Source organism: Xyrauchen texanus, chromosome 30, assembly GCF_025860055.1.
Source record: "Xyrauchen texanus isolate HMW12.3.18 chromosome 30, RBS_HiC_50CHRs, whole genome shotgun sequence".
NCBI lineage: Eukaryota > Metazoa > Chordata > Actinopteri > Cypriniformes > Catostomidae > Xyrauchen > Xyrauchen texanus.
Window position 1 is genome coordinate 27,788,998 of NC_068305.1, and position 27,719 is coordinate 27,816,716.

Below are 27,719 nucleotides of genomic sequence, written 5' to 3' on the forward strand. Positions count from 1 at the left end.
GCACAAGTTTACAAAGCCACATTTCAAACAAGAGGAAAAGCAGCTGCTACAGAAAAAGGAGAAAATAAAGAGAGCATAAAATGGAATGCCGTTTAGAGATTTTTCCAGCTGTGTCCCACCTTGTCCCAGCAGTGTGTCTTCATGTCCAGGTTAGATGTTAGAGTACATGCAAAAAAAAACACCATGACACCATCTCACACAGAGCTGAATACAAATTGTAATCAGGTTTTTAAAGGAAATTGCAAAAATCAGGGTATAGGGGAGTGAACGTGGCAAAAGGACTGCGTGTGTCCAAAAACTTTGCGAGGTCTCCAATTTGACCCCTGGGCATCCTTAATGGTCTTCAGAGGAGAGAAGGAATGTGGGGCAGAGAGAAGAAAAGCTGATCTTGCTTCAGTTCATTCATAAATGTATACAGTATGTACTCTGTATTAGTGCCTGCTAAAACTGATTCCACATCAGCTAAATCCAGCAGAACCTTGATGGATCTCTATGTTCAGTGTAACTGACACTGATCTTGTGACAGTGGAACCCCTTGGACATACAGTGAGGTTTTAGTGTTCTGATCAAGACTAAACTGATCTCAGATAAGCTGTTTCCATTTAAAATCATCAGCCCAGGGGTCACAATTCCTACAGAGATGTATTTTCTCCTTCAGATACTGAGATTCAATTTGCACACGCTGATATGTGCTCAGTTTTAAAGAGGATTAAGTACAAGCAGAAGGATATGCGTGTCTGTTTAAGAAACAGAGAGTCTCAATGGTACAGAGAAACAGGGTCTTTGTAGAAGACTTCCTTTGCTCATTTCCTCTCTATTGACTATATCGGGGCTAACGGTCCAATAGAAAGAAGTTTGGGTCATATTTCACATCAAAGATCAAGAATAATAAACTCCATTTGCATATAGAAAACAAAGCCTATTTTTAGGACCAGTAAGATTTATTTGACATTTTCTCCACAAATCCTCAATAAGCCAAAGTCACACTAGGCTTTGAGCATGGAAAAAGATTTCGGATTCCGCAACATAAAGGATATGAAGTCTTGCTCTAGGGGTTCTGATTTGAATACATAATAAATCCCAAATAACACAACATTAAATTGAACATGTTAACGTACAATCTCTTCACTTTTCTACAACAATAACAACATGTCACCAAGACAAATTCCTTGTATGTGCAAGCATACTTGGCAATAAAGCTGATTCTGATTCTTCCGATTCTGATGCAGCTTTGAAATAAGCATTCTTTGTATTGAACCAAGGAGGCCAATGTGTGACGTTTTGATCTTCTATTGGTCACACGTCTTCTCAACATACGAATTTGCAAGTAAGGGTTCACCAATCTTTAACTTTTGTCAGCAGCAGAATGCAAAATTACTTAGCATGAGCTTGCTTTTTGGTCTTCCACAATCTCGTGTTTGAATGGTAGTGAATGGAGTGCGAAGTGCAGTGTAACTGCAGAACCATAAGGGCTAGAATCAAAATTCTTTCCCCCCGATTCTCTACACAAAGCTGTATCTAAAATTTTTGTGAGAATCAGTCACACGGTGGTGCTATAATAAGCCAATTTGTGTTTTTGCTAATAACTCTGGAACTTAATTTAATTTTCTTGTTTTGAAACTTTCCTTTCAAAACAAATGATTTTTGTCATTTTTTTCACAATATGACAAGGATTATGAATGTGTTTAATTGACATGAAAATAATGTCACAATGAAAAAAAATATATAAATGGTCTTAATTTTCTTTAAGAAGAATACAGAACCAAATTTGAGTTTAGGTGCAATATGAAAAATATTTTTGACCGTTTTGTTTTAGAGATCAACTCACAATACAAGTTTGTAGCTCTCTTTCACTTACTTGCCTCTTTTCCCACTAGGGTAAATCCATTACCAAGAGGTTAAAAACTATTTCCCCTTAATTTCCCAAAAGTAGATCCTTTAAGACATGAAATAACACTGATTGCATACTCAAACCCAAAAAGCACACACGTCGTCTACTCAAAGTGGACATAAGGCTTTGCAGGACGGATGGAGTCATTTTAAGCTGTAAGCGCTGTGGGCGAGCCGTGGTCATCTCAAAGCTGAGCAAAGCAGTGCTGTGGTTTGTTAACATTGAAAAGCAATGCGAAGACAGCTGTTGACCATTAGAACAGGGTGTGTATGTTTATGTCCAGTGACTGGCAACCAGTCAAAGTTTTCATGATACATACAGTATGAGTGTATTTGTATTCAAGTGTGCTGGCAGCTTATTTTTCCAAAAGGGCAACATCAAACTTAATCAACTGTTACTGAACCCTTCAAGGATTTAATCGTGAACACTTTCATATTCACACATCCACCCCCTCCCCGTACACACAAAGCATACTTTTGTACTGGTAAATAGAACCAAAGAAGTGTGATATATCAAACTGGATTAAATGGTTTCAAAGAAAAAGTCAGAAATGTCTACATCTCATCCTTCAGTTAACACACACTTTATGACCTCATCACCGGGGGACTCGTGGTGTGCCAGTTCTCCATGCCAAGTCTAAAGGTCATCCTCACTAAGGGTCTTACAGTGAGCTAGCAGTGCCAGATGCTCATAGCGTCTCCATTTAAACACACATGACCAATCTGTTTTCAGATCAGTCATTACATTATTTTTTATAATACATGGTTAATGGAGACTATAAATCATCCCAAGCTTTGTGAGCCCAAAAGCTTAAAACAAATGAAAGTGTGTGTTCAGTGTGGTTATTTCAGTGACGAGAATGAACAGAGCTGATGCAAGGGATGGCGCTGGCTGACTTTATAAACCACAATGTCACTAGTGTGGTCCGCAGAGATTTAACTCCCAACAGATACTCCGACATAAATTAGTACAATGATAGACATTACTAACATTCACCACTGGGGGAACAAACTTTACTGTAACTGAATGAGGTAAGCTTGTGAACACACCCCTCATATACATATGCTCTGGTCTATATTCTTGGTGGTTGGGTACTTACATTACAGGCGGAGGAGAGGTTAACAGTGGGACTGGATCCATCAGTCCACTCAGCTGTGTCTGTACTGGAGCTCAACTGCCTGCTCCTCTCATACTCCTTTAACTACGGAGAACAAGAGGTCAGAGAGCCGCCCCTCGCCCTCACATACATACACATACACCCCTATCTGTCACAGAAATAAAGTCAGCAAATATCCCCACACCACACAGACATATATACACATGCAAAGCTTCCACCGCTCACCACAAAAATACAACACATCACAAACACATACATAATTGCAGAAAGCTAGGGCTGTCAATTGATTAATATTGTTAATAAATTCACTATGTAACTAATTTTTTATTGGTTCCTGGGTAGTGTTATTTCCTAATTGTTTATGCCTCAAAAGTATAGAAAATGGCTATTATTCGTCACAAACTTTGCTTTTGTGACCAGAACAGTGACATTTTGAAATGTACCTATTTTCTAGAACTTTCCAGTAATATAAATGGTAGTATAAATACAGGGGCCTTAAGCCCACCAGTTCAGTTTAGTTCAGTGGATACATATCTGCATTATTCTGAGATGGCATCAAGAGGCTGCAAGCATCCCGCAGACGCATTTTGCCATGTCTGCGGCCAATTTATCAAGACAAGAGTGAAAAAGTACTGTGGACGCATCTGCTAAGATGTGTGAGGCCTACAAGGCATATTTCGGCATGCCTGTCTGGGATCAAGACAAACCCTGGGCACCTCATTTCACCTGCAAGCACTGCAAAAAACTCTGGAAGGTAAGATGGACAATACATTTTTAACATTTTTAAAGTTTTTAATTTTTAAATGTTTTACAATTTTCAATGTTATTGAAAAATATATAATAAATATTGCGAGAATCACTTACACATTAGTCATGGGTGAAATAAGTGTATTTTTGTAGGATGTACAGAGGGGAAAAGAGAGCCATGAAGTTTGCTATCCCAAGAATTTGGCGGGAATCCACTGACCAGTTAAGCAACTGCTAATTCATGGTGGAAAAATTCTTCGACTCAGAGAGCTCGGTCTCACCAAGACCAATGCAGAGTTTTGACATCTAGGCTCAAGCAGTGGAACGAATGATGAAAAGCGTGCAAGTTGCAGATCAGAGGAAGCATCACCAACCACTTTCAAGCTTCTTCACCAGTCAAGATGGGCTCTGCTTCTGCCACAATGTGACCAGCCTGTTCAAGGCAATCGGAATAACCTGTAACCAGAATGAGTGGTGCCTCTTCATTGACAGCTCATACAGGAGCCTCAAAGCCGTGCTGTTCCATAATGGTAACAAGTATCAGTCTCTTCCCCTGACTCAATTGGTGCAATTGAAAGAGGATCACAACAGCATCAAGACCTTGCTGGATGCCTTGAAGTATGATGAGTACAGCTGGGAGGTCATTGGAGACTTAAAAATGGTGGCATTCCTGATGGGTCTCCAAGGAGGTTTTACCAAGTTTCCCTGCTATCTTTGCCTTTGAGAGAGCAGGGACAACAAGGTGCACTACCACTGGCGGGACTGCCCACAGCGGACCAAGTTCTCTGTGGGGAGGACCTATGTCAAGTTGGAGCCACTAGTAGATGCCCGGAATGTGCTGATGCAATCAATGCACATCAAATTGGGCCTTATGAAACCATTTGTCAGAGCTCTAGATAAAGAGTCGGCAGCCTTCAAGTACCTTCAAGACTTCTTCCCTAAGCTGTCTGAAGAAAAGGTTAAAGCCAGTGCCTTCGTCTGACCACAGATAAAGAAGATTCTGGAGTGCAATGAATTCCCCAAGAAGCTTACTAGTAAGGAGAAAGCGGCTCGGAAAAGATTTGCCTCAGTGGTTCAGGGCTTCCTGGGCAAATCACAAGGCTGAAAACTATGTGGAGCTGGTTGAGACTCTGGTGAAGAACTGCGGCACAATGGGCTGTAGGATGTCCCTCAAAATCCATTTCCTTGATGCTCATCTTGATAAAGTCAAGGAGAGAATGATAGCGTAACAGGAGAAGCAAGGCAAGCACTTCCCCCAGGATATACTGGACTTTGAATGCCGCTACCAAGGACAGTATAAAGAGAACATGATGGGAGACTACATTTGGGCACTGATTTGTTAGTGATTTACAGTATAATCGTAAAACTCAAAAAACTACTCACTTCTAAATATTTTGTAGTCATTTTTGTATTATTTTAGTATAAATACATGTTGATTTGGATTCATATGTTGTTTTTTCTGACTTTATGTGAATGAAAAGACATTTCCTCATTGGAAATCGGTACATTTCAAAATATCACTGTCCTGGTCACAAAAGCAAAATTTGTGGGGAAAAATAGCAATTTTTCTATACTTTTGATATTAGCAAATAACACTTACTACCCAGGAACAAAAATGGTGTTACATAGTGTTATGAATGAATGATGATCACATTTATCAAAATTTGCTGGAAAAGTGCACAAATTAAAATAATCTAAAAATATTTCATTATTGTGAATGAGTAAAGCATTGAATATACATCAGCTTAGAAGTCAATTGTTTGATTTATTTCTATACCATTGCAGCCTATCACTGGCCTACAGTCCAGAGCAATACATTTTGCAATAGAGTTTGTACTCACACATTTCTTTATAATTAATTGTACTAAATTAACCTTTAATTGACAGCCCTACAATGCACAGAATGACACAAAGCACAGACAAATGCAGAACTACACTAAACAGACAAAGCTAACATATATGATTGAACATTACTTAAAAAAAGATGCAGGTGTCTTTGCATTCAAACAAACACACACAAGTACAGACACACATGTTTACACATGTATGCCCAGGATTACATTTCAGCATGTATGATTCAACTATCCACAAAGGCTTAGCATTGATTCAAACTGCAGATCCAGCCAATCAAGGCTGCTCATAATAGAGATCATCTATCAGCCCAAAGCAAGAAAAACTGAAGGAGAAGAGAATATACAAATTGAAGAAAACATTGCTGGTTAAAGGAATCATTGTTGGCCTTGTGGAGAGAGGGAAGCCAAATCTGGAATCTTCCATTAGGTTCATTATCAGATAACTACAGACCCCCAAACACATAAAAAAAAAGATAAAATCGATCTATCCCAGCTCACCCTACTTCAGAAATTAGACACCGAAAACCCTTCTACACCTTAACGAAATATGAAGCACTGAGGAATCTACTGCAGCCTATTGTAGGTTAAGTACAGATGTATGTTTATGTCAGTGTGTGTGTGTGCACATGACTGGGAGGAGGAAGAAAGAAGCAAGGGTAGTATCAGTCTGGTTAAGTAAGGTTAGTAGATGTGAATGGAAGCTCATTTGTTATTGTTCAGGATTGAAGAGGAGTATTTACCCGTGCAAGCGCTTCCTCCACTGTGATCATCTTCTCTTTCACCATCATCATCAGCTGGATCCGTTCTTCATCGCTCATAGTGATCTCACTGGCCACATATCCAATGTCCTCTCCTGCAGGGTTAGAGCTGAAAGGTGAACATAAAGAACAAGGAATAGACAGTGATAACTAGGAGTGAGTTTGTTTGCTTTACCTTTTGACGTTTGCCTTGTGACCCCTTTCTGTGACTTTCGGAAGTTTTGCCAGAAGGATTTGTTTTTCTTCTTGTTGTCCCATTTTCCTGCAGGAGAAGGGAGGAAACCATCAGGAACATCAAACACAGGAACTTGTGTGCACAAAGACACCACGAAACACCTAAACCTAATGCTTGGCACAAAGAGCCAATTAAGTTACTCAACATTTATTACCTAGCTCTGTAAATGTTTATGCTAAAAAAAAAAAATAGAAACGTTATTTTGCGTTAAGAAAATTAGGCCTATTTTTGGCTTGCTTTTTGTATTTTAAACTGAAAATTTCCTCTCCCAAATTCTCATGACTCTAATGCAGCTATGATCATCCTTTTGGGGGACAATGTTTTTTTTTTTTTTATGCACATGAACATAAATTTAGTACAACAAAAATACTTCCCATCATGTATACTTCCAAATGTCCTTGCCAGTTTAAAGAACACTTTATTACAGTAATGTAAATGAGTATTTTCCAAATTACAGTAGAATGTAGACAACTGGGGATGATTAAATGTGCAAAACATAATTTATTTTTTTGTTTTTGTAAGATTCATCCACATATGTCAGTTATTCTAACAAGACCAGAATGCAATTTATGAACCACAGAGCTTAGATCTCTTATCTTTGCTTGTGTTCTGCAGAAGAAAGAAAGTCATACACTTCTGGGATGGCATGAGGGTGAGTAAATTATGAGAGAATTCTAATTTTTGTTTGAACTATCCTTTTGACACAAGTTCCAATTAAATTCTACCAAAACCAAATCATAAAAATAGTTGGGAAGTTTTTAAAATACCTGATCCATCCTCAGAGCTGGACTTGTGCAGAGGAATTCTGAAGAAAGAATGACAGAAATGGAAGGGATTAAGAAAAGTTTAATAAGAAAAACATATCATTGCTTTACAAAAACATACCCTTGTTTTCCTACTGACTGGGATTGTGCATGTGGGTTAGCATTTATGTGTGCTCTACAACAAAATATATTCAACATTATTGGACTGTTCATTTTTACTATGGATATAGATACATGTGAAGATGCTGGAGGAATCAGCTAGACAAGGTACTTTGCTGCTGTTCTGGGATTGATTTGCACTTTTCAGACCAAACTACATTAATCTCTAGGAGACAGAATGCACCTGGGTATGATGGCTGCGTGGACCCATGGTGTTTATACTTTCACACTATTGTTTGTACAGATGAACATATACCTTCAGGCCATTGGAAATTTCTCCCAAGGATGAACCAGACATGTGGATGTCCACAATTGTCTTGGCAGATTCTTTTGATTTTGCCATGATGTCAATCAAAGAGGCACCGAGTTTGAAAGCAGGCCTTAACATACATCCACAGGTACACATCCAACTGACTCCAATTGGCCTCAGAAGCAGAATTGGTTATCAGAAACTAACTGGCTAACTGCCTAAAGGCTTGAGAATTTTCCAAGCTGCTTAAAAGGCACAGTTAATGTAGTGTATTTAAACTTCTGACTGACTGGAATTATATAATAGATAGTCAATTAGAATTGAAACAATCTACCTGTAAACAACTGTTGGAAAAATTACTTGTCATGCACAAAGTAGATGTCCTATGCTACTTGCTAAATCTATAGTTTACTGATATGACATCTGTGGAGTGGTTAAAAAAAAAAGTGTTTTTATGACTTCAACCTAAGTGTATGAATACTCGGACTTCAACTGTATCTCCATCCCTGCAGTGTGCCTAACTGATGTTTATTATTTGGCCCAATAGAGGGCAGTATGGCAGTGTTCAGAGCACACAACGGGCTCCAGAGGCTCACAGGGCACAGATGAGACACTTATGAGATGGGATGAAACGAGATGAAGAAGACAGACAGCGAGAGAGGGAGAAAGAGAGAAGATGAGACACCGCAGGACAGAGGCTGCATGTTTACATTTCCATTCTGCTACTCGGGGGCACAGTGCCCATGGAAAATACTCAAATAATGAAGCAGAGCACAGCAAAACACAGACCATCACATACACACTAATTTTTCTGTCAGAGTCGGAGGATAAACATTCGACACTAATGTTACAAAGCCCTCATTTTGAGACTGAAAGATCATGTTTGGCCAATTTAGATTCTATTTACATATACTATGAATTAGACAAAATGTTATCAACCTAATGTTATCAAAAATTTTCAAACTTTTGTTATCAAACCCTTGTTTAGACTACATAGCATACATTTATGCTGTCTTTGAATATATAATATAGCTGACATAAAACCTATCAATACATTATTAAGTCCAATCTCTCTCTCTCTCTCTCTCTCTCTCTCTCAATCACAAGCATATTAAGACAATGAAGGAGAGATTGATATATGTTGTTTGATCAAAAAGCACATTTGAGATCAGTAAAAAAACAAACTTTGGTTTTCAAATTAAACTTGCAGCAAAACAAAACACAAAACAAAAAAAACAAAAAATACAAAAAAAATACAAACAAACCATAATAAGCCGAACTTGAAAAAAACAACAAAAAAAAAAACAATGTTTAGTCATGTTGGTATTATGGTATTATGAGAGGAAACATCTGAACTGTATTGACGGTCATGCCACCTGTCAACAGAATCCAACTCAGAGAGAGAACAAAACATCAAAAACCTGTGCGTGTTCGATTGACAGGAACATGTACACGAGTGTATGTGTGTGTGTAATTGTGGTTTCCTCATCTAGATGGTGGAATCCTTGAGTTAGGAAAACTATCTCAACCTGTGCCTGCATTAAAGTGAACACTACACACGCACACACACTTTCATGCACTAATGCACTCTGGTCTGGCTCTCTCCACAGGAAGGCAGCTTTTTTACCCTGTCAACTCTGGGTAAATCATTGCGGGTGTATGTGTGTGTTTTTCATCTGTTATCCATGTGTCCCAAATACATACATATACATATATGGAATCCTCACTGCTAAAGATATTCAAGAAGGGAGCGTGTGTGTAGTGTCAGGTCAGATGTTACACGTCATTAGAAGGATTGTGAAAAAGAAAAATGTGCTACATATAAACACAAAGACGGCCAGTAATTTCAGAACGCCCTTTACACTCATTTCTGACCAAATACAGACGTCAATGCTGCTCTTTTCCCAAGTCCCCTCTGTGTGTTGAAAGTGGCTCAACAAAGGGCTCCCTGAATTATCATATCATTATGCTCTCATGGCAACACAAACTTTCTGTTTAACCTCTCATTCACCCCACAGAATACACACACAGAATCTAAAGGGGTCTCCTGCTAGTACTATGCCTGCGTGCCATGCAAAATTAGGCACTTTTGAAAAGCAGCTCCGTAAATTGGACTCCATTCAGGATTTGTGTTATCGACAGAAAGAGCTGTACACAGCTCTCGGCTGTATGTGTGTGCGCTGTGTGACTACAATAAAAGCATGTTACAGTCTAACAGTTTCTTTCTTTTTGCAGAATGTCGGTCTTCTATCTGTACTGGTGAGTGTAGCACTGCAAATGAAGAAAATAAGCTCTGCATGCTGCATTCCTGCACTGTGAGAAAATGGCATGTCCACCATCTCTGAAACAGAGGATCCCTGGCTTGCTGAGATTGCTTTTCAGAGAATGTGATTGAAGAATATTCCACACTTGGGTTTATAAAACGACTCTAAATTCTGATTTTTGAATGTTTGAAGCCACTCGTGTCGAAATTACCATAATTATGAGATTTCGACTTTGTACTTCGAACTCGCAATTCTATTAAATCTTTTATTCAGGCTTGGTTTTACCAATGTCCTCACATTACTACGCAAACAGTATGGCATAATTTAATACATTGTGATGCATCAAAATATCAGAATTGGATTGCAACTAAATTTGCACCAAATGCGTCCAATAGATTGAAATTTGCTAAATTTGTTCTCACCTCACTGAGAAATGTTGGTTTCAGAGTTTGTGTTTAATTAAATGACCTGCTTCTTCATTAAATTAACTAGGGAAAAATAAATGAATAGAAACAAACTATATAAAAAAATATACTTGTATATGATTCATTCTCATGGCCTGATTGCTTTATACTGTACACTCTTTATCGACTTAATCTGTGTATTTGAATAGTTTGGCTTGCTTAGCTTAGTCTTATGCTTTGGGATGATTGGGAATTATCAGGAAATGTCCTTCCAAAGTGTGAGATCAGTCATATCACTATGCCAACATATCACCACTGATTTAAGAAGGAACTTCACAATATTCTCATAAGAGATGTATCACTCATGTAGTTTCACTGCCTTTTTAGAGCTGGGAATGGGCAGACTTCCTCTTTCCTCTAGTCAAATTGCTGATGAAGAGGATCTCTTCTATCCTAAGGTGCACCTGGCGTCCTACGACTAGGCGATATACTTCCTAACACCTGGCTTCAAAAGTTCAGATAACATATACACTGAAACACTTCAACACATATACAAACATCGCGAAAGGAAACGTCCAGGAAATGACCTTTAGAGGCCATGGTAAATGGAGAGTTTTTTTTACATTTTTATTATGATGTGGAAAGAATTGAATTCAGTATACACAGATTTAAAGCCACTAAGAGTCATTAATGTTACTGAAACAACCTACCAGAGGTGTGGACTCGAGTCACGTGACTTGGACTTGACTCGGACTCGAGTCACTAATTTGATGACTCGCGACTCGACAGAATCAAAAAAGACTTGCGACTCGACTAAAGACTTTGACAGCAATGACTTGCAACTTGACTTGGACTTCAGCCGTCTGACTTGGAAATACTTATACTTTTTAAAACCAAAGATAAGAGTTGTATAATTAAAAATGTGCAGTAAATCAACAATTAATTTCCCAAATAAACGATTAATTTGATTTACAAATCTGCATGTCAACGCTCCTTATTCAACCAATCAGCTTCCACGAAAGCTGGACCAAGTTTGAAGACCGCGGCACACATTTAAGGACAAGGACACAGCAAAAATGATTCCAAAGGTGATATAATTGGGATATATTGAATACAGCGTTAAAGGCAACAGAAGGATTGCAACATGTAGAACCTGTGGTTCCAAAATTACAGACACCTCGTCGACAAAGTCCAATTTTGCGAGGCATCTGAAAATCCACAGACAGAGGGGTAAGTTGTTAAGTAATTTCGTCAGCTATGGTTCAGTAACATACATGTCTATGGCAGCACATGGCAGATTTACAGGCTAACAAAGTCTGCATATCGAACCGCAAACTATTGTTTTACTGCGGTCAGTAGCGTTTAACGTGTTATAGCAATTGGTGTAATGGACTAAATCTACCCAGTGTTTTATCACGCTGTTGTATGACCTCGATAAAGGAACTGCATGACCACACACATGTTGGTGCTTTTTGAGCATAACTGGTCAGAACGTGCATGTAAACACATTTATTCATTGCGGACGCACTGGTCCTCTGTCATGCGTTTAGCTATATTTATTTAATTATATTGGTTATTTACTCTGTTCGCAGCCCTTTACAGTATATAACTCATATATGCAACTTAAATGTCTGCAATTAGCCACTGCCTGGTAATATTTCAGATTGCATTCACCAGTTCAGCACGTTCAGCGTCCTTTCATATGGAGGCCCAAACCTGCATAAATAATAAATAAATCAATGTAATAAAAAAATAAATAAAGGAATAAATGTCTTGATAAAACAAATATAATTAGTTTTTAATTAAATTTATTCCTGAATTTATTATTGTATGACTTTATTCCTTTTATTATTTTCTATATCAATTTTTAACTTTATTTTTATTCTTTTTAGCTTTTAATTATTTATTCATTTATTTTGCAAATTTTTTTATTTGTGTTAATTTATATTTTATATTTATTTATTCCCACATATATTTATTTCCATATTTATATATTCCCATATATATTTATACATGTATTTATTTTTACTTTACTGTGTGCAACATGGAAATGAGGGAGGCGGTCCTTGCGGAGCTCCAGTGCATCATTGGTTGAGAGCTCAATAGTACTTATTGGAAGCAGATGGACGTCCCACATTAGCACACTTTAACTCACACAGATTTTGAATATGCAGGGAAAAGTTTTGCAGAGAGTTTAACAATCCAGGATGTCCTAAGACATTCATACCGGACACAGCTCTCCTAAACCATCAATAAGCACCTCTACTCTAAATGAAACAGTTATTTGATGCATGATTATCGACTTCATTCGCATGTCACGCAACTCTAGCAATAGATTTTTTTTTTTTATTGCAGATGTATACATACATAAACGATCAGGGAAATGAAGCAAGGTTGTCTCTTTTACAATGAACAATCATAACAACAGAAAACTATTATGGATTTGCAGACATCAAAATATGAAGTTATATACACAGAAAAAAAAGAAAAGGACATGGTTAAATCATATCATTTATGAAACTTGCTCATTTTGTGGATTTGTTGAAGAAACAGCTCCGCATTTATTTTGTGATTGTAGTATAACCAATAAATCTTGGATTGACTTAAGCTCTTATGTTTTTACAATAAGCCAATGGTAAGCAGGACCCGCCCACATCATTATCATACAAGAGACAGAAATGTAAGAATAAATACAAAAATAAATGTGGGAATATTTAAATATAGAAATAAATGAATGCATAAATAAATAAAAAAAACTAAAACAAAAAGAATAAAAAATGTTTTAAAGAATAAAAATAAAAAGAGAAAATAACAAAAAGGAAAAAAAGTCATACAAAAATAAATTCAGGAATAACTTTCATTAAAAACTAATTATATTTGTTTTATCAAGACATTTATTCCTTTATTTTCTTATTTTTACATTTATTTATGTATTTATTTATTATTTTTGCATATTTTGTCCTCCATACTTTCACTGCGTGTTTAGAGTAAAAGTTTGGTTTGCCTTAATGTGTGTCCAAAGATAAGCTCCATGTATCATCTTCATTACCCTCTTTGGTCTTTACAGGTTGATATCGATAAAAAAAAAAGAAGATAAAATTAGATTATAAATTAGAAACTTCTAGATAAAATTAGTATACATTTACTATAGTAATTAATACTCTGTTACTAATTTGCGCAAAGCGCACTAATGACTTGTTTAAGACTTGAAGCTAAAAGTTGAGGACTTGTAAATTGACTTGGACTTGCCTGCCCTGACTTGGGACTTGACTCGAGACTTTAATGCAATGACTTGAGACTTGTGACTTGGCAAACAATGACTTGGCCCCACCTCTGCAACCTACCCACGTATGCTAGGAGGAAGACCCTTTTAACAGAATAAAGGGGCTTCTAAACACACATCCTTCTCTGGCAACTTTGTCTCTGTCATCGCCTCCCCTGCCTTTCAACTAATCTAATCATGCAGACAGAAAGTTGGGGTAAGTGACTGGCAGCGACTCTTTTGTCTGCTGTGGCACTATGCTGATAATATAATGAATAAACTGAACCCTTCTAAAGAGTAGGTATTGAACAGGGCTGCAGGTTTCAGTCAAAAATAAAACAATAATAATCTTACAATTAATTTGACAAATAAAAAATATAAACCAGTAAGCAATGCACTTTGGGTCAGTTCCAAAACTTAGCCTTGCTGTCTCCAGGCTACATAGGCAGCTGACTACTATGGCAGCATCCTTGAGAAATGATGCCTCATAAGGGAGCGATTTGGAACACTCTACATAGGTGGCAGCTACATGCATCAAACAAAAAGCTCTTCATGCGCAGCGCACAAAAGACTCAACTCGCAACAGATTTCAATGTAGGTGACGCAATCCTCTAATGAGCATAAATACGCATAGCACACACATTTTGGGTAAAATAATCAGTTGTTTATTATATCAAACCATTTTTTATTGATACTTTTATGTATTGAATGGATTATTAGTATATTTATAATCCACATTTATTTGTTCCACAGAGCTCATCGCGGTGTATTCTGGGATCGCCTACCCAGAGAAGGATTATATCCAATGCTACCTTAGAATTCGGCCCAAATTAGATATCTTATAGAGGCAGCATAATTAAGATTCCAAGCTTTTGGGACAGCCTTCACGTCAGGATTGCGCAAATAATGCCTCAAAATGCTCCCTTTGGAGGATGCTCACTAGGTTTTGGAACAGACCCTTAGTCTCCAAAAATTATGTTTTGGCCATGTTCTGCTGCCAGTAGTAAAAAATACTCTTGAAGGGTTTTCACACTGCTTCTCTTTTTAATGAACCAATCCAAAAATGTTATCCTGGAGAGCATTGAATTCTCAATGCACATAAGGGCCGTAAAAAGCATTATCTAATTGGAGGGGAACTTATATGGAGTTATATTTTAGTCCCAGTGCACAGAAAAAAAGTGTAGCCTTTCCGGCCCTTAGTCTCTTTTATTGAAGGGGTAGTAAAGAGAGGACAGCAAATGAACGGGATTGAGAAATTATGAAAGCCAGACTAAAACTCACATAACCTGCACATCAACACATCGAAGCATGTGTAGAAGTGCTGCCCAGTAGACCACAGAGGCATAAAAATGACATAGCCATAGCACCTGGACAGCTCATAACCACATGAACAGACCATCAACTAACACATAACCAACACTGATGCATGGACCAGCTACATTATGTATGACAGAAGTTCAACTCTCTCCATACTTAACTGTAGAAATCAGGTCTCTCATTTTAACCATAAAACACTTACCACTCTGATATTTCCTAAATGACTAATACAATTACATTTACATTTATGCATTTGGCAGACGCTTGTATCCAAAGCGACTTACAGTGCACTTATTACAAGGACAATTCTCCCAGAGCAACCCGAAGTTAAGTGCCTTGCTCAAGGACACAATGGTGGTGGCTATGGGGATTGAACAAGTGACCTTCTGATTAACAGTTATGTGCTTTAGCCACCACTCTGTTTTAAGTAATAATGCTAAATAAAGTTCATTTATTCAGCTTGACTAACACCCTTGTGTATTATTAACTTGCTAAGTCCTGTTTAGGTCAGACAGAATTTATTTTTTATTTTTCCTCTCTCTAATCAGAGACTTCATCTTAAACATCTACGAACAATAGACGGAAGGAAGGAAGCCTGGAAGCACAAAGATGTGAAGAAGTAAAATGGAGGAATTCACATCCACTAATACACACTTGCGCTCAGTGAGAGAAGGAAGATGAAGAGCAGAGCTGAAATGTGTTTGCATGCATGTGTGATAGCAAGATACTGTTCAGCATCAGCTATTATTTGTAGTCTCTGTGTTTGGAGATGTTATGTGCAGTATATCCTTGACAAAAGTAACTGGGTATGTAAGATTACTGAAAGATATGCATGTGCACTATTTATGTGTCATTGTACAAGTGGATATAAAAATATTTAAAATGTTAGCAAGTACATACTTTTCCCCAAACGTGAGCTAAAAATGACAAAAACCTCACTTTGGGGACAACTCTGTGATGTCATAAAAATAAAGCAGTTAGGGTTGGTCTATAGTAATTATAATTTGCTTATATATATATATATATAAATAAATAAATAGATGCCTTTGGCATGTCTCCATTTAAATAGCCAAGTAAGAGTGTGTTCATATATGTGAGAAGGTCAGGCAGTCATAAATAAGCATGACCATCAACAGGCTGCAAGCTGTCTTGTACTGTGCAGTTACAGTTGGTCAGAAGTTTATATACACTTACTTAGGTTGAAGTCATTAAAACTTTTTAACTACCCCACAGATTTAATATCTGCAAACTATAGTTTTGTCAAGTCATTCAGGACATCTACTTTGTGCATGACATAAGTAATTTTTCCAACATTTGTTTACAGACAGACTGTTTCAATTCCAGTGGTCAGACGTTTACATACACTTAGATAAATGTGCCTTTAAGTATCATAGAAAATGATGTCAAGCCTTTAGACAATTAGCTTCTGATAGGAGGTGTATTGAATTGGAGATGCACCCATGGATGTATTTTAAGGCCTACCTTCAAACTCAGTGCCTCTTTGCTTGATATTATGGGAAAATCAAAAGAAATCAGCCAAAACTCAAAAAACAAACTGTGGACTTCCACAAGTCTAGTTCATCATTGGGAGCAATTTCCAAATGCCTGAAGGTACAACGTTCATCTGTACAAACAATAGTACGCGAGTATAAACACCATGAGACCATACAGCCATCATACCACTCATGAAGGAGATGCATTCTGTCTGCTAGTGATGAAGGTAGATTGGTGTGAAAAGTGCAAATCAATCCCAGAACAACAGCAAAGTACCTTGTGAAGATGCTGAAGGAAACATGTAGACAAGTATCTATATGTATCACAGTAAAACTAGTCCTATAACAACATAACCTGAAAGGCTGCTCAGCAAGGAAGAAGCCACTGCTCCAAAACTGCCATAAAAAGCCAGACTACAGTTTGCAAGTGCACATACGGACAAAGATCTTACTTTTTGGAGAAATGTCCTCTGGTCTAATGAAAAAAATGTAACTGTTTGGCCATAATGACCATCGTTATGTTTTGAGGAAAAAGGGTGAGGCTTGCAAGCAGAAGCATGGGGCTGGCAGCATCATGTTTTCGGAGTGCTTTGCTGCAGGAGGGACTGGTGCACTTAACAAAATAGATGGCATCATGAGGGAGGAAAACGATGTGGATACATTGAAGCAACATCTCAAGACATCAGCCAGGAAGTTAAAGCTTGGTTGCAAATGGGTCTTCCAAATGGACAATGACCCCAAGCATATCTCCAAAGTTGTGGCAATATGGCTTAAGGACAACAAAGTCAAGGTATTGGAGTGGCCATCACAAAGCCCTGATCTCAATCCAATGGAACATTTCTGGGCAGAATTGAAAAAGTGTGCGAGCAAGGAGGCCTACAAACCTGACTCAGTTACATTAGTTCTGTCTGGAGGAATGGGCCCAAATTCCAGCAACTTAATGTGAGAAGCTTGTGGAAGGCTACCCAAAAAGTTTGACCCAAGTTAAACAAATAAAAAGGCAATGGTACCAAATACTAACAAAGTGGGTGTAAACTTCTGAACCACTGGGAATGTGATTAAACAATTATAAGCTGAAATAAATAATTCTCACTACTCTTATTCTAATATTTTGCATACTTAAAATAAATTAGTGATCCAAACTGACCCAAAACAGGGAAAGTTTTCTACGATTACAGAAATTGTAAAAAAAAAAACTGAGTTTAAATGTATTTGGCTAAGGTGTATGTAAACTTCTAACTTCAACTGTAAGTTTAAGTAAAATATTTAGCTGTTAGTTTAGATCAATGCATTATTGAGTTTAGCTGCAGAAAGTTAGGAGATTTGCTTACTTTCTCTCCATCTCTGGAGTGGAAACTTCACTACTGAAGCCAAATGACTCCTATGAACAAAGACATCACTGCAGTTAATCAAAGCAATTGCACACACACTTTTAAAGTCACAGATGGATATACAAATCAGTTTAATCTGAGCATGCAATCAGCCGATTTATAACTGAGGGGTCATGAAAGAATGTCGTGTTGCAATAGTGTAAGTGTGTGTTTCATGTGAGGTTGAATGCAGGTGTGTGAAGGTCTGAAAGCATTGTAGGCTCACAAACCTGGAGGTCTGAATGCAGTTGTGAAGACCCAGAACTGGTGTCTGCTTTGTCCTGTAACAAATGAAAAAGGGATGGTTAGATACAGACAGACAGACAGACACACACACACACACACACACACACACACACACACACACACACACACGTGCAGGGAGAACGTCATGCCATTTAGAAAGCCACACACTCTGCACTCCTGTATGCACATCACAAGAAAAGAGAACCATTCCTTCATTACTGCACAACAAAGTAGTGTGGAATGAGCCAAGCCTACTGGAAATACAGTATTTAATCCGGTTTCAAACATGCAAGCCAAGGCTGTCAATCACCACCTTCCCATTTGATGAATGTACAAGTAATAATGCCAATGACATAATGACATTTTGTAAATGCAGTCCGTGGCTTGGAAAAAACTGAAATATGTATCTTCATAGATCTGGTACAGTTTAAATCTTTTTGTTCCACATGCAGTGTGCACCTGTCAAAAATACATAAATACATACATTTTTTTGTAATATTATTGTTTTTTTTTTACAATATTATCAGCATATCAATTGAGTGAAAATTTGAACTGAGGGGGGAAAAAAATAAACAAAAAACATTTTAGGTTTTCTTATTATTTAACATGCAAGCTTTAATGACAACATTCACTCAAGCTGGCATGGACTCAAGCTGCCAAGTTTGAACAAAACCTGATAGCACGTTATCACAACATGATTTGAAATGCTTCAAAGAACATCTTGTGAAGGAAATCTGACCTTTTAATACAAAGGGGTTAACATAATCAATATCACAAATTCGCTTGATAAGACACAAATATTGCAGAATCGTAAATATTTCGTATCTCTTTTACGTCGTTGCAATGTTTCAATGATTTATTTTCTTCCTTAACTTTTTTTTTTGGTTTAACATTTTTCAAATTCCTAACATTTTGTGTATTTACATGTTTAAATTCCCAGATTTTCGATGTGGAGTCAGACCTCTTGAACCCACTGCATGTTCTGTAGATCAGGTCAAAAATCCACAAGGGATACTGTCCACACACTGAATGTCACACACACACAATTTCTTTAACTAACATTAAGTGCAGTAAGTAACTGATGAAGTGCAGTAAGTTAAAAGCAAGACTAGCGAGCAAACATTTCTGCCCATAGCTCTCTTCAGTGCTCATACTGATGAAAGCACTGAAGCAAGCTATGGGCTGAAACGTTTGTTCGCTGGTCTGTATACACACTTCACTTCATCAGTATGCAAGTTTAAAATAAACTGAATTTTTTTTTTTATTTCTGATAGACTTTTTTTCAGTCTGTTTGTGATTCAGTGTGCGGAGAGCATCTCTTGTGGATTTTGGATAAAAAATGTTGTCTCTATGCACCTGGAGTTATACAAGTCTTGTTTGAGTGCAAAAATTCCTTCTACTCAGTAGCTAAGGTAAGCCGTTTATTTCTCTATACTTACAAACAAAATCAAAAATTAAAATTTTTTGGCGTAGTGAGTTTTTAGGTAAATACAATTTTACTTAAATTTAAATATAATTCATCAACACAGTTTGGGGAGTAACAAATCAAGATAAATCAAGAAAAACTTGCACTCTACAGGTAACCAGTTTAGGAATCTTGCAGCTCAAAATTCCTCACTTGTTTTGAAGCGACAGTGTTCGGTAGCTTTAGGAATCTTGAAGCAAAGGGTCAGGTTTGTCCTGGCATGATTCTGTAGTTGAGAAGAGGTCAAGCTAGTTCTTTTTTTAATAAATATGAAGGATTATATAGATTATCAGCTTCTCTGAAAGATTACGCCACTATGAAACCTGTGGAGGCTGATGGGAAATAAGTCTGTTTTGTTTCCAGCACACACTCTGTATCACTTCTTACACTCATTCTCTTCGCTACCCTTCTAAAAAACGAGACTTCTGCTTTCACTCTAATCTCCACATGTATGGGATTGTACGTGCTTGTCTAAATTTTGTGTGAAAGTGTGTTTCAGCAAGTTTTGAAATTCCTCACAGCTCCAAGGCTTCTTTAAAACAGTAGTATGTTCTCATTTTGGAGAGTCTTGTATAGGGAACACTATACATGACTTCGAGTAAATCAAAACTAAAAGGGCAAAAAGTGGATAAAAGCAAACCAAACCAACCAAAAACTAATATAAACTCATCTTTTATGCAAGTGTGACAGCATCACCAGGCAAAAGACATGTACATCCTTTAGTGTGGCAATAGAAATTAGACCAAATATTATAATAACCTTTGGTTTCTAATAATCTTAGTTGGTTATGAAGTATCCAATCAACAGAATATAGCTGCAAGGGTGGCTGAATAGCCTTTAGTTATTAAATAGCAGACTGAAATATCAGTGCTATCAAGCTAACAGAGAGTGGTGGTGTAGTGGTCTAAGCACATAACTGGTAATCAGAAGGATGCTGGTTCGAGCCCCACAGCCACCAACATTGTGTCCTTGAGCAAGGCACTTAACTCCAGGTTGCTCCGGGGGGATTGTCCCTGTAAGTCGCTTTGGATAAAAGCGTCTGCCAAATGCATAAATGTAAATGTAAAAGCACAGTGCTGAATTTGCATTCAGAGTCTCTGTTCCTGCAAACATACAATTTTCCGCAGAATGAAACTTTTTTTTGGCTAGGATGCATATTTGTCTTTATGCCACTCCATCCGTCTGCTTTAACGCTCAGTGGTGTGTTTGTGAACTCCGGATGTTTCCAAGCAGTAAATCAGATGTTGTGCAGTAGAAGTGGAGCAATCCAGGACAGAATGTCCATTCTGGGGAATACAGACACACACAGACACACTTCTGAAGCTATGTTAGTGAGGACCATTCCTACATGCAATTTGTTTCATAGCAAGATGCTATTCATTATACCCTACCCATAATATTAACTCTCACTATTGAAACCATTAGATCTCAAAAAGCAAAACATAATTTGGCTAATTTATGAGCGTTTAAAATCTTAAGGACACTTCAAATTTCCTCATAATTTTTTTTTATTTCATTAAATTTATGAGGACATAAAAAAAGGCCCTCATTAGTATAGCCAAACACAAAATTTTAGCTCAAAATGTTAAAGTGCACACCTGCTCTGTTCTCACTCTCTCTGCTCAACAGTTCCCCGTTTCTCCTTACGGTCTTGTCTAATGATTAAAAAAGAAAATATCAATAAAACTAATGTGGAATACAGTCTGCAGATACCTCGTTTAAACCGATGTAATACACAAACCTCACAAAACTTATATCCAGCATCCTGTGGAGTGCTCATATTTCTTCCTCTAAAGGGTTTATCATCAACCTCTCTTTGGGACTTTGTTGTAAAATGATAAAAAGGCAAATATCAATAAAACTTATATCATATACCATCTGCAAATATGTGGAAATCCAGCGTTTTCTTGTCGAGTTCTCATCTAATATCTTCCTCTGAAGTGCTGCTGCCCTCGCTGGATGCGAACGAGCATGTGAGTGCAACTTTAAAGTAAAAGCGCTTCATGTGCACTATGAGAAAATGTCTTATTCACTGTGCACTGTATTGCTGTGTGTATTGCACAACTGGTTTGATTCAGTCTTTTATTATCAAATGTGATTGCTAATGCGCACATGCCATCCATAGCTGCTGGACTACTGTGTGTACTGTTTATTTCCTTCATGCAGAAATAAATTACACAAATTTTTTTTTTATATCAGCATTGGCCACTAAAAAACACATGTCGGTCGACCACTAGTTCAAACTTAGCTGGACGGAGCACAACACCGAATGCAGGGTCCTCAACATACAATTTCCTAAGTTTAAAAGTACGTTTAACTTGACACAGCATCCTAAAAACACTGTGTTTGACATGAAACAACCCGAGATGCTACAAAATCACCAGATGCACGAGTAAATGTCCTAAGAAAATCCTTACAAGTCTACCACGGACAGACTGACGAGTTCAACTGCAAAATGGATTGCTGTGGACTGTGGGCAAATAATAGGCTTATGTTCAATAATATGGAAATAATTATATTACCTTCTAAAGCCACTTTTTGTGTTTTATAATCAATGCTTTACTTGTCTGCCACAATAATGTAATGCATTTTAATTATCATATTTACTACGTTGTATATAATTAAAAAACATTTTTAATTCTACATAACTCATTTATCATTATTTGTTGAAATTTTTGGGGGGACCTTTCTCTGCAAATATTGAAATACATGATTAATTGTGATTAATTAATCAGCACAACATGCAACTAATTAGATAAAACAAATTATTGAATGACAGTAATAGTATGAACAGATCAAGAGAGTGCACTTTTATAAAAAGTCATCATGGAGCATAAGAATGCACACATCTTGTTATGAGTTTTTAAAAAAAAAATTATAACAGCCACTCTCTAAAAGTAGCAAAACATATACTGTAATAAATGAAATTGCATTTTATCCAGCAAACTGTACTTTTTGAGTCACAGAAACAAGAAAATGTGAATGTGAATATGTAAAATTACATGTTAGGCCAATAATTATTCCCCAAATGTTGTAGCAACAGATTTAACAAAGCTGTGTGGACAGAGATTTTAATGTTGAACAGCAACAACGTCAATATTTCCTCCTCCACATTTTGCTTTCATTTTTGAAACATTTACAGGTAACTAATAAAACTTTTTATTTTATACATGCCAAATGGCAGGCGAACGTGTGTTGTTAGTGATAAGAATTGCGTAATGTTATTTTTTTAATTGTTAGCCAGCGGATAAGTCTTATTAAATGTTGACATGCATTTATAATGCTGTTTAACAAGACATTTCATGGAAAGCAGTCTTTTCTTGCTCTTTTGAAAACAAAATAGTTTGATATAAATGCAAAAATGGCTTGTGGCACAGATATTTTTGATGGTACTGGTCTGAAGGATTAGTGTATTAAAACCCTCAGAGACCCAGGGCTGTAGAAATACAACGTTTGTTTAAACGTTTCAGTCATTAAAACAATTATTCCCGACAAAATGATTACATTTACCTAAAATGTTAACTTGAGAAATTTGAGCAACGCTAGCAATTGTGGTCAAACACTTTCTACATTCTCACAAAAGGAGTCTCTTCAGTAAATAAACTATTCAAATTTTTAAGGCATTTTTATATGCGGTCCCATAATTAAAAAATATCTTGGTTTGTATTGTAGAATACAAATGACAAATTATTATTTCGATCATTCTAGGAAACATCTGATTTCTTATCGGATCATGAATTTACCCTTACTAATTGAAATATATTATTTTGAATACAGCCTACTTGTATCTGTTGAATTATGTGAATTCACATCTTCCACTTAAGCCATTCTAACCTTCTTGGGGCTGCTGCTGAATTAGCCACACCCCTACTTTCCAAATCCTGCACATCAAAAGATACCATTAAGATCCACACAGACCATAGGAGCATGTTTCCACAGTTGTTAAACACAATAGTAGCAAACTAGTGCCCTCAATTTATAACTCTATATACATATACAGTGCTGTGAAAAAGTATTTTCCCCCTCCTGATTTCTTCAATTTTTGTGTATTTTTCATACTTAATTGTTTTAGATCTTCAAATGAGATATAACATAAAACAAAAAGCAACCAGAATAAACAAAATACAGTTTTCAAATATTTACATATTTTTTTATTGAAGCAAAACATTTATCCAACAACTATATAACCCATGTGAACAACAAACTGCCCCCCCTTAAACTTAATAGCTGGTTGTGCCACCTATAGCAGCATCAACTGCAACTGATAACTGGAGCTCAGTCTTTCACAACGCTGTTGTGGAATTTTGGCCCACTCTTCTTTGCAGAACTGCTTTATTATAGCTATATTGGAGGGTTTTAGAGCATGAACTGCCTGTTTAAGGTCCTGCCACAGCATCTCAATCAGGTTCAAGTCACAACTTTGAATGGCTCAAAAGAAGCAAAATTAACGTTTTGGAGTGGCCTAGTCAGAGATGGACTTACTCCTATGCTTTGGATCACCGTCTTGCTGCATAATCCAGTTGCACTTGAGCTTCAAATCACAGACTGATGACTGGAAGTTCTCTTACGAGAGGTTCTCTCATATCGCGTAAGCTAGCTTACGCTACGCGAAAGATTCATCTTTTCTGAGATATTGACGGCAAAAAATTATCCTTAATTTTGTATCATTTGTCAACGCAGTGCAGCAACTGCAGACCTTGAGCGGGCTAGCTAGCGAGCTCATTGGTTGCTCTGCGGCAACTGCTGCAGCCTATAGACGAACTTAGGCGAACTCGCGTCCAATGAGAAGCGTCACGGCGCTACTGCATCAAAGCCCGCCAAAATGGCCGTGGCTAGAGTGCATATAAGCGTAGTTCAGTAGGCTGGAACCCTGATTTTCATCTCTTCAGCGAAGCTCTTCGCATCTCTGAACTGGAAGCCGCGTCGCCGTTCGAGGGGCATCTAGCAAGCTTGGACAGCGCTCGAAGAAGCCGGCCGTCTCCACCACCTTCAGCCATCCTGCGAGCTACACCATCCGGCGACGTATCCTTTTTAGAGCAAGCTAGTTCTTAACGAACTTCACAAAAGAGTAACGAGCGTCTTATTAAAGATGCCTCGCACCACTTGCGCTTCATGCCGCGCCCCTCTCAGCGCCGGAGACCGCCACATCATCTGCGCTCTCTGCCTGGGACTGGGGCATGCAGAGCTCGCCCTCGCTGAAGGCGGATGCGACCTCTGCGAGGAGCTTCCGATGGCTTCCGAGGTCAGGCTCCCACGCCGCCTCCTCGGCCCAGGAATCCAGCAGGACCCGCGCCGGAGTCGAAGGGGAACTAACATACCTCCTCACACAGGCAGTCGACCGCCTCGGGCTCGAGTGGTCACCACCCCTAACAGACTCGACGGCTGCTTTCTTCAGAGCCGTCGCCGCGCAACACCCGCGGCCCGGGCCGCTCCCTTCCTGCCGGAACTCCACACTGAGCTTGCAAAGTCGTGGAACGCGCCTCTCTCGGCCAGGATCCGTTCCCACGTCTCCACCCCTCTCGCTTCGGTGGACGGCGCCACCGAGAAGGGCTACTCCTCCATCCCCCCGGTCGAGGATTCGGTAGCAGCACACCTTTGCCCGCCCTCCGCGAGATGGCGGTCTAAGCCAGTGCTCCCGTCTAAGGCCTGCAGAGCGAATTCCGCCTATGTTGGCCGCGCCTATTCCGCTGCCGGCCAAGCCGCATCTGCTCTGCACTCCATGGCCGTCTTACAGATCCTCCAAGTGCACCTTCTTCGGGAGTGGGATGAGAAAGGCAGGCACCCAGAGGCTGTTACAGATCTAAGAAGCGCGACGGACCTCGCCCTTCGCGCCACCAAAGCTGCAGCCCAAGCTCTAGGGAAGTGCATGGCCTCGCTGACTGTGACCGAGAGACACCTGTGGCTAACGCTAGCCGACATGGGAGAAGCAGAGCGCTCCACGTTCCTCAACGCACCGCTCTCTCCGACCGGTCTCTTCGGCTCCGTGGTGAGTGGCATTGTTGACCGCTTTTCAGAAGTCCAGAAAGCCACCCAAGCCATGAACCTCTTCCTGCCGCGTCGCGCTAGCTCCTCTGCAGGCGCCCGTGACCAGCCTCCTGCGAGCCTCTTCACAACACCCAGCTCAACAAAGTCAGACTTCTCAGCGTCGACAGGGCGGCCGCCCTCGATCGTGCTCAGACAGCCGCCGCCTCCCCGCGGGCCTCGGTCTAAGGTTGCGCTGAAACCTGAGCAACCGAAGTCCTCCTAGCCTTGTTGAAAAAACGACGGCTCAGTCCCGCCGCGGCGGACCACCGTCAAAGCTTCGCCCCCTGTCAGTCCCCCTCTCTCAGGCTACTACAGTGGTGGATTCAGCAGCCAACAAGCCGGTGATACTGCCCGCTTGCCTGCACTCAAACGCCGTTTTCACGGCGACCCAAAGAAATCTTGTAAAAAGCAAACATGCCTTATGTGTAGAAAATGTGCCCACAATCCAGTGTTCACCTCTACACACAAGCATTACACTTCCCGTGTCCCGATCAGAGCCCACTCACATAAAGCGGACACAGCCCGCTCGAGTGTTAGAGTCAATAAACGCGCTCACGAATACGTGCGCGCGCCCATTCTCTGCCCGCTCTGTCACACGGCCAGCAAACACTTCTCTGTATGTAAGTCCCGTGCCCGTGACTATGCTCGCGCATCACTTAACAGATGTGACTCTTTCCCCATTCACCTCAATCGGAAGTCACTCACAGAACAGCCTGTCCCTGCTGTCTGCGAGCAGTCATGCATAAGCACAGTAAGCGCGCTCACACATTCTGTTCAGCGGCTGTGTGCAGCAATCAGTGCGATTTGGCCATTCACCCTCTAGTGTTACGCTTCAAAGCGTGGGAAGCTATCCCAGGGATATCCAAATGGGTGTTAAGCACAATAAAACAGGGCTATTTGCTACAGTTCGATCGCCGCCCTCCCGCTTCAGAGCGTGGCTCGAAACTATTGTGAACACGGAAGCAGCCTGCATGCTTCGTTCAGAAATAGCAAACCTTCTGTGCAAAAGGGCCATAGAGAAAGTGCCGCCTTCGCTGAGCTGAGTCGGGGTTTTACAGCCGTTATTTTCTTGTTCCCAAGAAAGACGGCGGCCTCAGACCAATATTAGATCTCAAGGGTTTGAACAAGGTGCTTGCAAAAAGACCGTTCAAAATGCTTACAATCAGGAAACTCCTCACGCATACGCGCCAGGGGACTGGTTTATCTCTCTCGATCTGAAAGATGCCTACTTTCAGATTCAGATAAATCCCGTCACAGGCCATTCTTGAGATTCACCTTCGACGGCCAGGTTTATCAATACACCGTCCTTCCGTTCGGCCTGTCTTTAGCACCCGTACTTTCATGAAGTGCATGGATGCGGCGCTCGCACCCCTGCGGAGTCAGGGCTTGCGAATTCTGAACTATTTGGACGACTGGCTGATTATGGCACAGTCACATACGGAGCTGCTGTCTCACAGAACAGTTCTCCTCAGCCATCTGAACAGTTTGGGTCTTGCAGTCAATTGGACCAAGAGCTCACTACAGCCCAGTCAGGCAATTTCCTTCCTTGGAATAGAACTAGACTCTGTGGCAATGACGGCTCGCTTATCTACACAGCGCGCGTGCCGTGTTCAGCGACTAGCCGCGTCCTTTCAGATGAACAGCCTCACGCCTCTGAAAAAATTTCAGAGAGTGCTAGGTTACATGGCCTCAGCCGCAGCAGTACTTCAGCTGGGTTTACTGCGCATGCGCCCGCTTCAGTATTGGCTAAACACCCGCGCGTCTCGCCGGGCTTGGGCCACAGGCCGCCAGACCATCAAGGTGACTCAGACCTGTATTTCAGCTCTGCAGCCCTGGACAGTGGCCGAATGGTATCAGCGGGGAGTGACGATGGGAGCTGTATCTCGCCGAAAAGTCATCTCGACAGACGCGTCCAACACGGGTTGGGGCGCGGTCTACGAGGGCTCTCCGGTTTTAGGCCTATGGTCAGTTCAGGAAAAGCTCCTTCACACAAATTGTCTGGAAATGATAGCGGCCGAGTACGCGCTCGTGCGCTTTCTCCCGGTCATTCAGGGTCACCACGTCCTGGTCCGTTCGGACAACAGATCTGTGGTATCCTAC

General features: G+C 39.5%; 1 protein-coding gene across 3 annotated transcripts in view; it reads right to left on the bottom strand.

Moving 5' to 3' along the window:
* The window catches only part of LOC127624099 (SAM and SH3 domain-containing protein 1-like), a 364,714-nt gene that overhangs the window by 28,801 nt on the left and 308,194 nt on the right, over window positions 1-27,719 (bottom strand). For 2 of the 3 annotated variants that reach the window (XM_052098759.1, XM_052098761.1), the window contains exons 3-8: window positions 18,115-18,165; window positions 17,846-17,895; window positions 7,369-7,406; window positions 6,542-6,628; window positions 6,349-6,461; window positions 2,991-3,092 (exon numbers count right to left, since the gene is read on the bottom strand). In XM_052098759.1, the coding sequence (XP_051954719.1) occupies window positions 2,991-3,092; window positions 6,349-6,461; window positions 6,542-6,628; window positions 7,369-7,406; window positions 17,846-17,895; window positions 18,115-18,165 (441 nt within the window). The remainder of the gene's footprint in view (window positions 1-2,990; window positions 3,093-6,348; window positions 6,462-6,541; window positions 6,629-7,368; window positions 7,407-17,845; window positions 17,896-18,114; window positions 18,166-27,719) is intronic. The other variant, XM_052098760.1, reaches the window with a different exon arrangement.